The sequence below is a fragment of the Anneissia japonica genome, unplaced genomic scaffold (assembly GCF_011630105.1).
Source record: "Anneissia japonica isolate Jap-2015-1 unplaced genomic scaffold, ASM1163010v1 scaffold288064_len137640_cov117, whole genome shotgun sequence".
In the NCBI taxonomy this organism is placed as follows: Eukaryota; Metazoa; Echinodermata; class Crinoidea; order Comatulida; family Comatulidae; genus Anneissia; species Anneissia japonica.
Genome location: NW_022685324.1, coordinates 64,462 through 79,625, shown reverse-complemented (window position 1 = coordinate 79,625; position 15,164 = coordinate 64,462). Strand labels below are relative to the sequence as shown.

The 15,164-nt window shown below is 34.3% G+C and overlaps 1 protein-coding gene across 1 annotated transcript in view; it reads left to right on the top strand.

Moving 5' to 3' along the window:
- Window positions 1-15,164, top strand: part of LOC117111308 — a 76,022-nt gene that overhangs the window by 46,980 nt on the left and 13,878 nt on the right. The window contains exons 16-21 of the mRNA XM_033254237.1: window positions 2,308-2,607; window positions 9,654-9,983; window positions 10,327-10,671; window positions 11,552-11,884; window positions 12,119-12,167; window positions 12,900-13,061. Of these exons, the coding sequence (XP_033110128.1) occupies window positions 2,308-2,607; window positions 9,654-9,983; window positions 10,327-10,671; window positions 11,552-11,884; window positions 12,119-12,167; window positions 12,900-13,061 (1,519 nt within the window). The remainder of the gene's footprint in view (window positions 1-2,307; window positions 2,608-9,653; window positions 9,984-10,326; window positions 10,672-11,551; window positions 11,885-12,118; window positions 12,168-12,899; window positions 13,062-15,164) is intronic.

Sequence of the window (15,164 nt, the reverse complement as noted above, 5' to 3'; positions counted from 1 at the left end):
GGAAATTGTGGACACACATATGGAAAGATTCATACCTTATAAAATGTCCAAATCTAAGCAGTCTTACCCCTGGATAAATCAGTTTATAACGAGACAGATGAGGAAAAGAGACAGTTTATACAAAAAAATACAAAATGGCAAATCAATCAACCGGCGAATCAAATCTGTGGAAAGCTTTCAAGAAACAAAGAAACTATGTTTTGCACAGCAGTCAAAACCACTATATGGAGAAGGTTGTTGGTCCCTCACTGGATTCAAACCCCAAACAATTCTGGTCTTATGTACGATCTCTAAGAAGGGAATCTCTGGCCATCCCTCCACTTGTGGTCAACGGTAAAACTCATGCCACTGACAAGGGAATTGCCGAAGCTTTGAATAGTCAATTTACCTCCGTTTTTACCAAGGAGAATGCCAGCGATATGCCAACAAAAGGAAAATGCCCTTTTCCTGACATCCAGGATCTAAGTATTGATCTCAATGGTGTGATTAAACAGCTCCAGGAACTGAAATGTAACAAGGCAAGTGGGCCAGATAACATCATCTCTAAATTTCTCCATGACTATGCAAGTGACCTTGGCCTAATACTACACTTTATCATCAAGCAATCATACAATACTGGTGTTCTACCCTCTGATTGGGAAAAAAGCTCTGGTGACAGGTATACATAAGAAAGGCTCAAAATCTGCACCTGAAAATTATCGCCCTGTGGGCCTTACTTGTATCTGCTCCAAGATTATGGAGCACATTGTCCTTTCGAACATGAATATACATCGTGCTGCTAACAAAATTATAATTGACCAGCAACATTGTTTCAGAGAAAAGTTGTCCTGCGAGACTCAACTTATTCAGGCCACACATGACTGGACCGAAGTTTTGAACTGTGGAGGGCAGACAGATGTTTTGTTACTTGACTTTAGCAAAGCATTTGACAAAGAGGGAAAACCTTACAATGGATTGAAAGGTTCCTAAACGGGCGTGAGTAATGTGTAACCGTCAATGGAACACATTCCAAGTGGTCACCAGTTACATCAGGGGTACTGCAGGGCTCCGTTTTAGGGCCGACTCTCTTTCTAGTTTATATTAATGATATTGTGGAAGGTATCAGCTCAAATCTACGGCTGTTTGCCGATGACAGTATCTTATACACAGAAATCAAGAGCTCTAGATATCAGATTCAACTTCAAAGTGATCTACAAAAAGGTTTCAACTGAGCCGAAAAATGGCAGATGTGCTTCAATATCTCCAAATGTGAGTTCCTTCAAATTACGCGTAAAAAAAACCCCCATAAAACATACCTATAACATTAATGGAAAAAACATCCCCGAACCCTCCCAACACAAATACCTGGGAGTGACCATCAACATGCACCTAGACTGGAAAGACCATGTGCAGAATATTACAACCAGTGCTCGTAGTACTCTAGGAGTTTTAAGGAAAAATCTTTTGTCATGTCCCAGGAATGTTAAGGAGCGTGCATACCGAGACCTTGTATGTCCAAAACTAGAATATTCATCTGCAGCATGGAACCCACACGCTAGTGGGCAAATGAACTTCTATAGAAGCTGTACAGCGTCAGGTAGCTCGTTTTGTCACCAACAACTTTGAAAGAACAGCCAGTGCCAGATTCCCCTGCTACACGAAGACTTTACCATCAGTGCTCCATGTTTTACAAGATTAAGTTTGGGTTGGTTAACATATATTTTCCAAGTTGTGATGTTCCAGCAAGCCGACCAGGACGAAACATCAATATCCTCAGCTACAAAAACATTCAATCAAGAGTAAACACTTACAGGTATTCTTTTTTTTTTGCGCACCATTCCTGTGTGGAATAGACTCCCTTCATCTGTCGTCGTAGCTTCTTCAATACAACAGTTCCAGAGTCTAGCGCTACCAATCTTGAGGGATCTTCAACCCATTCCAACCCATCAACATACTTAACTCTTTCTTAATATTTTACTTGCACAATTAATTTGTAAGGCACATTGGGGCACGTTTGCACAGCACAGGACTCCAGGGATAAGCGTTTTGTTGGCTTTTTATGGAGGATACAATTCAAGACTATGATTTTCAACACTATAAAATGTATTTTAAAGATTCTCATATAGTACAAATTTTAATAGTGCATCATAATAAAATATAAGATATTAAATAATATACACAATCAGACATCTTTATTAGTAAAACAGTGGTTTCTATATGCATTTCTTTCCTGTTTTACACCATGAGTCTTTTCCATACTTAAAATATATTTTGAATTTTTATTTATAAATATGTTTGTTTTGTAATCTCTGCCTTTTTTTTCTAAAGGGATTGAAATGGTACAGAGAGATGAAGCAGCAGAAGATGGTTATCCATTTCAGATGAGATGCAAATATGGACCACTAGATACGTGTGTATCAGGTTGCATTTGGAAGAAATTTCATGAGAATGGAACATCAACCAGTGTATCTGAAGATCCACGGTTTAAAATAACTACAGATGATAAAGGGAACAGTTTGTTAAAGATCTCGAGGATTACGTTAGCTGATGCTGGGAAATATCAGTGCATGTTTAAGCTGAATGATGGTAGACAGGTTGTGGCCAATAGGAAGCTTGTTGTCAACAAAGGTATATAGACATTTCTTGATTCATTCTTTATTTTGTTTATTTCTTCAATAATACCGAAATTTCTTCAATAATAATAATAATGACGAATTGGATAGAATATCGATCCTTATGCAATATTTTTCTCTTTGTTGATGTACTTGTTTTTTTATCTTTGCTGTTTGATTTTTTTAATGGTTTTAATTGTTAACATAATTTGCAATTCAGCCTTTTGGCTGCTATGTTTTATGTCTTAATTTGAATTTTGAATAAATATACCATTTTGAATGAATACCAAAAAAAATACTTTTTTTTTGACTTATTGAAAAACTTAGTGGAAACCAACTGTTATCCTTATGTGCCCAGGACATAAATACACAAAACAAATATTTCCTTATCAAACTTATTTTAATAATAACTACAACAACAGCAACATTTATTCATAAGGCGAGACTTCTTTATACCTTGTTTAGCAAACCCGCCACCGCCAATAATAATGATTTCAAATAAAAATAAAATTTTATTTTTGGCCAATTAACAAACCCCGTCGCCATGAAAAATGGTAGTTTCAGAAAAATATAGTAAGTTTTTCTTTATTTTTATTACTCCCACTCATGCCTTGAAATCTTAAAAAACACATTCACCAATAAAATTTTATTTTAATTTTCTCTTCTGTTTGGATGATTTTGGCAAACCTATTTGCTAACCGACGATCTCTAAAAAAATAAATTTGCGAATCAAGGTATAAAAAAGAGTCTCACCTAATTACTAATAATGTTAATAATAGAATTGAATCATAAATATTCCTATAATTAAGATCAATAAATAAATTGTTTTAACTGTCTTCTGATAATTAACATTACTTGCGCCTTTAAATTTTGGAATATTATTGTATATATTAGAAAAAAAAAGTGAATAAATAAAGTAAAGAGTACTTCCCCTAGTATTGTGAGATTGAAATTTGACCAAAGGAGTAAAGACCTCAACAATTTAGTAAGGAATTCTACCATCCAAGCTAATGCGAGAGTATGAGAGTCTCTTATTACAAATGATGCCAGCCCAAAGTTCTATGCATCAACATTTCTTGTTCTATGTTTGACCTTGAGGATCAGTCTTGCAGCTTCGTACTGTAGTTTTTTTGTAAATTATCACTTAACCCCACCCCTAAATTTCTTCTGATGACATCTGCATAGTTAAACAAAGGCATCCCTATAATTAAAATTAAGTGTATGACTATTAATGTATCTTCAAATTCTTTCTAGAACTCCGATTGTTCTAGACATTATCTGACATTTATAATCAATATGGTCTGTCTATGAGAGGGAGGGGTCTAGGGGTCTAGCCAAATTATTTATATTCAGGGTTCGAATTTCCTTAAAATGCTTCATCAGCAAGAAGTTGCTGTGGGCTCTGGCTTTACTACAGCAATTTATTCTTCTTCTCTACAGCAACAATCAACAGTTTTATTGTTTTTAAGGGTAAAATCCGTTGTTAGGCCTAAGCCTTGTTTAAGCAACTTGACAGCTAAAAGCTTGCTGTTGATCCTGGGGCTTACCACAGCAGTGGAAGGCCCTTTCTACAGCAATTGTTGTCGGTGCTGTCGGGAAATTCGAACCCTGATATTATTTGTATATATTAATGCTTGCGGTACACCACGTAGATAGTTCTGAAAAGAAATGTTGTTGATTGAAAATATCTTGACGTTTCGATTGAGCTGCATCAATTGTCTTCAGGAGAATTATATCTTCAGAAATCCCAAAAACTGTGAAATACTTATGTTTAGGTTGGTGAGACTTGCTGGTGATTGGTTGAAAACTAAAAATTGCAGAGACTATGTGTGAAAAGGCTAATACAAAAGCCAAAATTCACAGTCTGTGCAAAAAAAGTGGTTGGTGGCGGGTGGGTTGGTGGTAAAGCTAATACAGTGGCATTATTCTAGCTAGGTGAAAGGAAAGCCAAAAACAATGGCATGATTTCCAGTGTGGCGGCAAAGTGTGGTGGGAAAAGTGTGGATTGGTTTAGGTCCAATTGAAGATGTATTGTCCCATGCTAAATACCAAAAAAATCATAAAAATATTTTTAAAAATTAACTTGTTCATTTTGAAGTAACATAGAAGTTATCAACTTCAACATAGAAATTAGTGTATTTAAAAAATGTCTACCCATCAGTTTACAGCGAAAACTGATAGAAAAACTTCCAGTCACTGGTCTGGTGACCAAAACATCAAGAAAACTTAGAGCGATTGTGTTCCTCTTCCATGGTAAACATGATTGCTCTGTGTTGAGAATTCAGGTGATCTAGAAAACTAATTGAGTCGTCTTGCGGTTATTGACCAATTATGGATTGGTTAAGTTTGGTTTGAATGCGATCCATGTTGTCTTGTACAGAATGCAGTTAGAATGTGGCGTTGCTAATCTGCTCCCTTAAGTGACTGGCTGGCTTTCTGGAGGATAGCTCTGACAGTCCTAGTTTGAATAGGTAAAGAAAGTAAAAGGCCTTGAGGTATAACTTTATATATTCATCATCAATTTAAGATAGTACACTACTTACACCAAGTTTGAAATGCACACCATCGTGTCGGTATTCAATATTTTGACATTAATTATGTCATCATCCGGAATGATTGATCTTATCTGAGATTAATCAGTGGACCTTTTGGTAGTTTTTTTCATAATCAATTTATAGTCTATTATTATTCCATGCAAGCATGGGTTAGACTGTATTTAAAATGGCAGCTTTCCATTCTGCACAATTCTGTGCAAGCTCTTCCTTCAATTTTTTTTTTGGAATCTGGTGTTGTTTGGTTACATTTCTTATGACAGAGTGCCATTACTTAATTTAAGCTCATTAGTGTTTGTTTTTACTTTAATTTTTTTCTAAAGAGCATAATTTTATTTGTGCTCTTAAAGCCTGTTGCACTTTATGTTTGATATTCTGGACTAAATCCAGTGAAAAGAAAATGATCGCATCATCTGAATATAGAAAAAAAAACATACAACCTGTGCAATGCTGCTAATAGTCAAAAGGAGGGACCCAGTATAGATCCCTGGAAGTATGCGCTTTGGGAGACATGTGTGAGCTGACACTGTTCACATTAGTGATCTGCTTTCAGACACGAATTAACACAGTTTTTTTTAAATGATTTACACATTGTAAATTATGATACATATATTGCAATGTATAGATAGATGGTTGGTTGGTGAGGGTGTAATGGTACTGGGTCTGTCAGCTCTTTAGCATTTAATGTAAATGGGTGTTGTACAGTAGACGATGGTACTTTAAGTGATATAGACTACAGCATGTTCAATTGATTAACTCCAGGTTTTTTCAGTTTAGATACTATGAGTTTAAACCTTTTAGAGTAGATTCAGTTTCTGACTTATTTTTGAATTCCTAATCTTCTACTTCTCTACGTCTTAATCCATCAGTGATATTGGAGTGTTCCTCTCTATAGCAAAGATGTTAGGGTTGTGTCCTAACTAAGTCATGTTTTGGGGGTTTATATACTTGTTTGTTGCAATTCCTTGAGATAGACATGTCAAAATATTGATGTTTATGTTTATGTCCAATTGTCCAGGGGTGAATTGCTTGTCAATCAATATAGAATGACAAATTGTATAATTAGAAGGCCAGTATACTCAAGTGGACCATTAAGTTCAGACAAAGGTGAGACCAACTTGAGACATTCAATAGGAAAAGGGTATCTATATACAAATTTTAATCATTATAAGTTAATACTAATTACTATTGTAGAAGTGGTTTGGTATGGTACAGTAGTGCTTTATACCGAAACAGTCACAGAGCGCTTGAGATGTGGACTACTGTAGCTCTTATAGTAACTTGCTTCTCCCCTGGATCTCTTCTTGTTTAAGCTACCTAGTAAACTGGTACCAGCTACTCCAGTCTGTCAATGCTGTAGCTCAAACAATATATTTAATCTGTTCACCAACCATTTGCATCAATAAATAATTGTTTATTCCACTATAATGAGTGATGAAATTTTTATTGAATGTTTGATTTTAATTTTTATGTCTTGAGTACAAAACCATGTGGTGTGTTGCAAAAAGTAAGAAAGTGGTGTGATGGTGAGGATAATTATGATTTTAATGGTGGTGATTTATGTTGTAATGATTCCCATGATGAAGCTAGGTGATATTTAATTATAATTTATTTTTTATTTATTTATTCTTTCTTTAGAATATACACTTTCAATACATAGTACTGGTTTCCAAAGTGGTCCAGTTCTTAACTACAAAATTTTAAAAGCAGATATATATACACATTGTAACCAAAAAATATTGATAAATTAACTACAAATTAAAAAATTTAAAAGGAACATTAAAAGGAACTTAAGAAAATAAAACATTTTAATAATAAATATGGGTATGCAAGGTAAGAGAAAATCAGGTTAAATTAAGATGGTATTATTGAGGATTTTAAGTAAAATGCTTAAAATTTGAAAGTGTCATAGATTTAAAGTTGGTTTTAGTATGATCCGGGAGTTTATTCCATAATTTAGTAGATCGGTATACAAAATTTCTTTTACCTTGCATATTATTCCAGGTGTATTTTTTTTAGTGTATTTTTACTTTGGCTGCGAGTACAATGCGTATGCAAACCATAATTGAAAACAAAATTTTTTGATAAATATGATGGAGCATGACCATTTAAACATTTGAAAATCATTATGAGCAATTGTTCGTCCCATTTATCACTGAGTTTGCTCCAACCTAACGAACTTAAATTATTTACAACTGGGTTTTTATGAATGCAGAAAGTAAAAGAATTAAAAGAATTTGAAGTGAATTTGAAAGTTCAATATTACAGTTGGACCAAACACAATTACAGTAATCAACGAGAGGTATAACTAGAGCGTTAGCCAACATCTTAAGAGTATTATGGGGTAAAATATATTTAACACGGCGGATAACACCAATGCATTTAGAGATGTTACCAGTTGATTTTTCAATATGTTCAGACCCATGTTAATTTAGAATCAAACACAAACACTATATTTAAATATTTGAATGAATCAACTCTGTCAATAGTCATGCCATTATTTAGGTTCCAAAGATCATAAGTTTAGTTTTCTTAATATTTAATGTAAGTTTATCAAACCATTCTGCAACTTTGAATAAATTTGAATTTAGTTCATTTTGGAGAAGAGGAGTGGGATCGGAAGAATTGCATAAAATGGTAGTATCGTCTGCATACATTTGGTAGGGAATTAACATAGATAATAAATAACAATGGGCCTAAAATGGACCCTTAGGGGATACCAATGTTAATTTTCGTTGGATCAGATAGGGTTGAATTAATTTAAACATTTTGAGACCTATTATCAAGATAAAAAATGAACCAATTTAGGGCAGATTCCTGAATTCCACAGTCTTTAAGTTTTGATATGAGGAGTTTGTGATCAATTGTGTCAAAGGCCTTTTTCAAATCTATAAAGATGGCTGCAGTTGCTTTGCCTTCATTTAAATTATTGAGAATATAATCTAACACATCGATAAGGGTATAGTATTTGTTGAATGGTTTTTCCTAAAGCCAGATTGGGATTCATTCAAAATATTAACTCTTGTCAAATAATTGTTGGTGTACAGCATGTTCAATGATCTTAGTTACTAGTGGTAGGATGGATATAGGTCTGTAATTGTTTGGATCGGCTTTGTCACCCCATGAGGAAACTTCACCATTTACCAAATCTTACATTTTTGAACCAGGTTTTGCCGATCTCTTCTTATCTCTATTAATTACTGCTTCAGGGAATTTTGTAACAAGATTAACAGTGAGGCTCATTAGTTGTGAATAGTTCATAAGAAGACTAGCACAATTAAATAAAAAACCATGTTGTAACTTCTAACATAAGTCATTGGTTTTTTTAATTCAAAAGCATATCTATTATGATTTTTATCTGAAATTATAGCTAAGGTAATAAAAAGGCTAAATTATTTTGAACAACTGGTTTTTAAATTTTTCCAGCCTGGTTTTTAAATACTATACTGGTAATTTATTGAGAAACAGCAATGCCTGCTGTGATAATGACTCTTAAGTAGAGGTATTCTTCTTTGATGTTTAATTGGATTATTGAGATAAGATTCTAGCAAAACCTGGTTCACCTGAATGCCCTTTTAAAGGGTTTGCTGGTAAATGGGATAGTAACAGCATGCTCTTTGTAAATAGGAGTGACCCTTGCTTGTTTCCATTCAAGTGGAAAAGTTGAAGTAAATAGTGACAGATTGACAGAATATATAAGCAAGTGAGTGACAAATTACAAGCGCTGCCAATTTTAGAAGTTTACAGTCTATACCATCCAGTCCACTAGCCTTATTGTTAGAAAGTTTACAGATTTAATCAAAAACAGGCAGTGGCGTAGAAAAATATCTTTCATTGGGGGGGGGGGGGATGATTGGCGTGTTAGCCAGTGTCGTAACAGGCGCGGGGGGTGGGGCAGGGGGAAAACTGCCCCTCCCCTGACGGTTATTATCATCTTTGTAAGCGCATAAGACAGTGCAAATTATTTCTGTGACAGTCTTTTGAAGTGTGTAAAGCTCCATTTTATCCCATACATAGTCAAAATATTGGGGGGATGATTCAATGGACCATCCCCCCCTAGTCAAATATTGGGGGGGATATATCCCCTCCATCCCCCCCGGGATCTACGCCTATGAAAACAGGTTTAATAATATCAAAATTGAAAAGCTCATAATAATGATGAAAGTGAAGATAATGCAATTGATGACAATGGTGTTAGTGATGATTTTTGATGATAAACTTAATAAACATGCTGATGATGATGGGAAAAAAAAAGAAGACATACTATACAACTTTGCATACAGTTCACCCTCCAATTCGATACCCCTATGATTTTGAAGCCCCTCTAATTTGAGACCACATTATCAGCTAAGAAAACCTACCCTCTAAATGATGACCAAACTCTGAAACAAAATAAAATTTTCAGATCCCAAAGGTGATTTAAAATTGAAGTGTAAACTGTTTCTAATTTACATAAAACTAAAAATTACAATAAGACAACACAGTTAATCCATTTTTTTCATTTTTTCAGCATATTACTCAATAGAGATCCCAGATGCTACAACCAGTGATGGTATTAACATTGTCAGGTTGTATTTAAACGTAACTACTGAAAGTAAAGCCAAACAGAAAGAAATAGTAAACATCACATGGTACAAGGGTAAATCCACAGAAAACGTTCTAACTTCTTTAAAGAATTCCAACAGCAAAAGACGCTATCAGACAGCACTTGAGGATAATAATGTTTATTATTTGTCCATCAAAGATGTAACAGTTGAAGATGCTGGAGAATACTTTTGTGAGATGGAAGTGGAAGGTAGAAAGTTGGCATATACTTGTAGTGGATTTTTAAAGGTTGAAGGTACAGTAGTCAGTGTATTTTAAAAGAGACTCGTTCAGTGATGTATTTCATGAAAATGCTTCTGGTTTCACTGCTATGGTGTTCGCACTCAAGGAGTGAATTAATTTGTAAACCCATATTGGTAGACTTCAAAATATATTTCAGTTTGCATTACAGTTTGAGACCACCTTAAGGACCACTGAAAATGTGAGGTGGTCTTTTGATTTGATCTACAATTATAGAGTTAGCTTTATGTTAAAAGATTAAATAATGGTTGAAGTTGGTACTTTATAAAATGGTCTTGAATTAGAGGGATCTCGGAATTGTTTTTGACAATTATTCCATGTTCTTTATTTTTGCACAGGTCGTGTATTGAGCATTGTGGATAAACATATCACAGGCATACAAGGCGAAGATGTTGATCTGCGTTTTAAATTGTTGAATCCCAATTTGGAATTTGACTCCTTTGTGTTCTACACAATGTCATCTGGTACTCTTCAAAAAGTAGCTGGGTCAGATGATGTTTTTAATTTTAAATACAAGACTCAATATTTAACAGAGAAACAACAATTCATTCTGACCATTTTAAATATTAAATGTTCACAAGCTGATACCTACATGTGTCAGTGTTTTACTAAATATCGTGTTGGTAAGGAAAGTGTTGGCTACTCATCTGCAACTACTTGCTTAAGCATTAATAAATATGAAAGTAAGTCTACTGTATTAGTCATTTTGTTTTCATACAATTTAAAACAATTTTCAGATGCTTTATTCATGTAATATCTAGCAAAATGTAAAATGTAATTTTAAGATTCACATGAAGTAAATGGACAGGTGGTTTCAATAAATAAACATTACATTATATTTTATTAGCCATTTTAGTGGAATGGGGCCACCCTTCTGTCTGGATGGAGCTTGTGTTCCTGCAAGAGGTATACTCTTCGCCCTGATAGCTCATTTGATAGATAATCCAAACAGTAATCAGAGGGTCGGGGGTTGAATCTCAATGGGCGCAATACAGTTTTTCACAAATATTTTTGTGTTTATTATACTATCATGTGATTTCATTTTTTACATAACTTGGGTGGATGCAGGATTTTGCTAAGTGAGGGGATGCAGGTTGATCTAAAAAATTGCATTGCTTCCTAAAGCACCCAAGGTTTTAGGCTTCAACACCTGTGAAGAAGCAATTCCCATCCTTTGAAACATTTTTTTGCACATAAAAACTCATTTGGAAACGAAGGCTCATTTACGATATGTGGGTCATGTGTTTAGAATGGATTTATTGATTGTAGAAGTGTTATAGCCTCCTCGTAGCTGGCTTAAAACATATAGCCAGCTAACTGATTACACTGCAATATGGCAGTGGTCAATATTTACTAGCAACTATAGTAGCCGACTATTGAGCTTTAAAGACCGTCTATAGACTGCATATAATAATCCACCCCTGAAAATCCTAGCTTTTGGTAACAACATTGATGGCTACATGTTTTGTATGTATGGTAATATAATTTGTATATATTCATAATGACTTTGATCTGTTACAGAGTGTGAAATAATACATTTTCTAATTTTCTATGTTTTTTCAGCCATTAACATGTTCAATAATTTAGCATATGATGGAGAAGAGAGTACAACTATAGCATGTGTCTATCATCTTGAAAGTAAGGTGAATATGATAAGGTGGATAATAAAAACAACAGAAGGGATGACCCGTGAGTTTGAATTGGGAGAAGACGAATCAGAAACACTACAGAACACACAGAAATATGAATTTTATTGTAGTCAAGATTGTGCTAAATTGGTGATTAAAGAAGTGACAGTGGCTGATGCTGGTTTTTATACATGTGAAGTAACTTCAAAAAAACCGCTACTTTATCGTGACGTAATAATCAGGACATCGGCAACTCTATCTGTGCCATGTAAGCTTACTTTTTAATAGTTTCTCAAGAGTGTTATAATTTTACTTATAAATATACTATAAAAGAAGATAATGTAAATAATTTTAAGTTAAAAATAAATACTTTTTGTAAGCATTGAGTCAGCTAGTTATACTTTAACCATAGTAAATAAACTAAAATTTATTGCTGAGCTATAGCTAAAAATAATATATTTATTATCAGTGTCTTATTTGATGTATTTTTTTCATATTTCAGTCCCTGTGTTTGGTTCAGCTATAAAACCTGAACCTGGTCAAGTTTACAGGTATTTTGATAATTATTAAAGACAAGTTTGTCTTTAACGTTGAAGTTATTTAACAGTTCTGTTCCATAGACCAGCATAGCTCAGTTGGCTAAGCTGGTGGTAGCCACTGTGTGTGCTATAAACCATTGAGAACCTTCCAGAACATTGGTCCGTGGTTCAATTCAATTGTTGTTCTCCATGTGTTTCAGCTGGAGGACTGAATACAACTTAAAATAGTGCACCATTTTCAGATGAGAGGTTGTTCCATGACCACATATGACCACATAATTGTTGGTTAGGAATGTGGGAATATCTCACCATGTACTGCCCAATTCACACTAGGAGTAGACAGTAGCAGACAGTGGATTATCTGAATTTACTATCATCATGTACAGTAATTCCCATTTTACAATTGGCATATAATGATCTAATTACATTTTCTGGTGATGATTTTAATACCAATTTACAACTATAAACCAAGGTTTTCATAACTGTAACTTAACTGCATTAACCAACAATACTGTGTGCTTAGGCAAGCGCGCACCACAGACCATCTTGAAATCAATGTCATGTTTCTTTCTAAAATCTTGAACGTGGGCTGGATTTACGCTCATGGTACTGTAGGTCTTCCAATCATATTTCTGTTGGCTGTACCTGGTGAATCTCACACTGAAAAAAATTAATCCAATTAATCAATATGTATTCCATAATTTTTCAATAATCTATTTTTTTTTTTTTTTTTTTTTGCCATAGAAGTCCTGCTGTAGTCATTGTCAACTTGAATTGTATTGTATTTTGTGAAGAGCAAGTTAAAAAAAACTATACAAGGGTATTGTTGCGGAGAGGTGAATTGAAAGAACATAATAGAATCGATTGGGGACCTGAACAAAGCATAATAGACAAGGATAATAGAAGGTATTTAATCTTTTAATCCAGTTCAGATTGAGTTTTTAGGTACTTTAAAAATAAATGTATTGTTTGATATTCCAATGTGAAGAGGCTTGAAACCCCAACACTTTCTCGCTCCGACAAGGGCGGCACTAGCAGGGGGACTTGGGAGAAGGACCCCTGTCAGGGACCACTGGACCCCCTGTCGAGGAATTTCGTCGGGGGAAAATAAAATCTCGACTGCTTAAAGTACAATCTAGGTATGCCTGACTAAGCTGTCAAATTTTGATTGGCCGTTGTCGGGGAGCTTGGACTCCCTTGTCAGGGAGCTGAACCCCTCGTCCCCCTCGGAATTCCTATTTCTTATTTTGGACATGTTACCACAATGACTTTCCAAATAGCACCAGAAAAAAAAGAGTTGACAGTAAGAGGAAAAAGGATTTTAAAATGACTACTGTACTTAACATGTATTTTCTTGGGAAACAAGTGAGAAGTTAAACCAGTTAACAAAGGAAAGGCAAATCACAAGAAAACAGAAGTTTACAAATATATAAAAGAAACATTGGAAATCATAAATAAAGAGATTAGTAATGAAGTAAATTATTTTCACAATCAACATTTGGAGAAAATAGGCAAAGAAAATTTATAGTTAAACAACACCATCATATATTGTAAATATGTGGCAAAAAGCTAAAGAAATCAAAACATATTACTTTTACAGGAATTACCAAACACTTTAGGAGCCATTTTAATCCATATTATGACTTGGTGATTTCTTGAAATCCTCAATACTCCTGCCTATGTTATTAAACTACAAGATAACAATTTATGGATAAAAAATACAGTACCCTCTTTACTAGAGATGGAAGACTTTATCAACAGTCTTAAAAATGGAAAAAAAGTCATTGGATATTGAGGGGAAATACTATATAATTACAAATAGGCATTGTTTTGAAAAAAATAGGAGTGGCTTATACTGTAGGGGAAGATTTAGGGGGTAGGGGGCAGGCTTTTTGCAAGGTAAATAAAAGTAGAAACAAACAATGATTGACCACCCAAAAAAGCCCCAGAGGTTATTATCTATATTATCTAGAACACAACACAATTTATATGAGGCATTCTCCCGGACAACTAGGGTAGTATTATCTCAATCGGCCAAATTTTTGGCCCTCCTTTCATCCCCCTCCTTTTGGACATCTTTGGATCTGCCCCTGTACTGTTGCGTATCTAAAGGGTGTGTTGCCCCAAAAACTTGCACCCAAATTTGCTGAGTTAAAATTACATTCAAGTTAGTAGCAATATGTTGCGAACCTGATCGAAATTGTCGTTCTAGGCACTGTGGGTTGAATACTAGGGGCCTAAAGTATGTAAGTAGATAACTAGTAGTAGTACACTAGCTACAGTTGTAGTATGGGCCCTTCATTCGTCCATAAGCTTGTTGGTCAGTATATTTAATTTTTAAAGGAAGATCTGTTAAAAATTTGTCATTAATTTTTTTTTGTCAAAAAAACACAATTTTATGCACCATAGAATACTTCACTATTAACTTCCTTTCTCCCAGCCTAGTTTTGTGCTCGCATTACAAAAATGATGAAGGCAGTGAGTGGTTTCCTATTTTGTATCATGATTTAGTAATTTTTCTGTCAGATTTTTTGTCCAGTACTTTTCCTGTCTGAATTGGAAAGTACTGTGTATGAACAAGAGGATATACAGGGGTCAAGATCAGCTAAAAGACATTGATTTTGTTGGTGTACAAGTATACTATATGTTTAAAAACAATTCACCTGACATTGTTTCCATCAATAATAATTCTTAATATAGTAATCTTAATGGTATTCCTGTGTGGATGGCTGTCTGTCTATTCTCGTGCTTTGTTAACTTTGAATTTATTGCTTGTTGTAATTTTAAAATAGAATCGACCTCAAAGATAAACTAACCTGTACAAACAATATGACTAGAATTACAGAATATGTGCAGAGAATACTGTTTTGGCAAGAAAATTCACTTACAAAATATACAATCATAAAATATAAGTATCAAGTTATTCAAAAACATTAAAATCTAAATTTTGTAAATATATTGACTTTGGCCTGTTTTGGTGAATATCTCAATATGATTTCACCAACGATG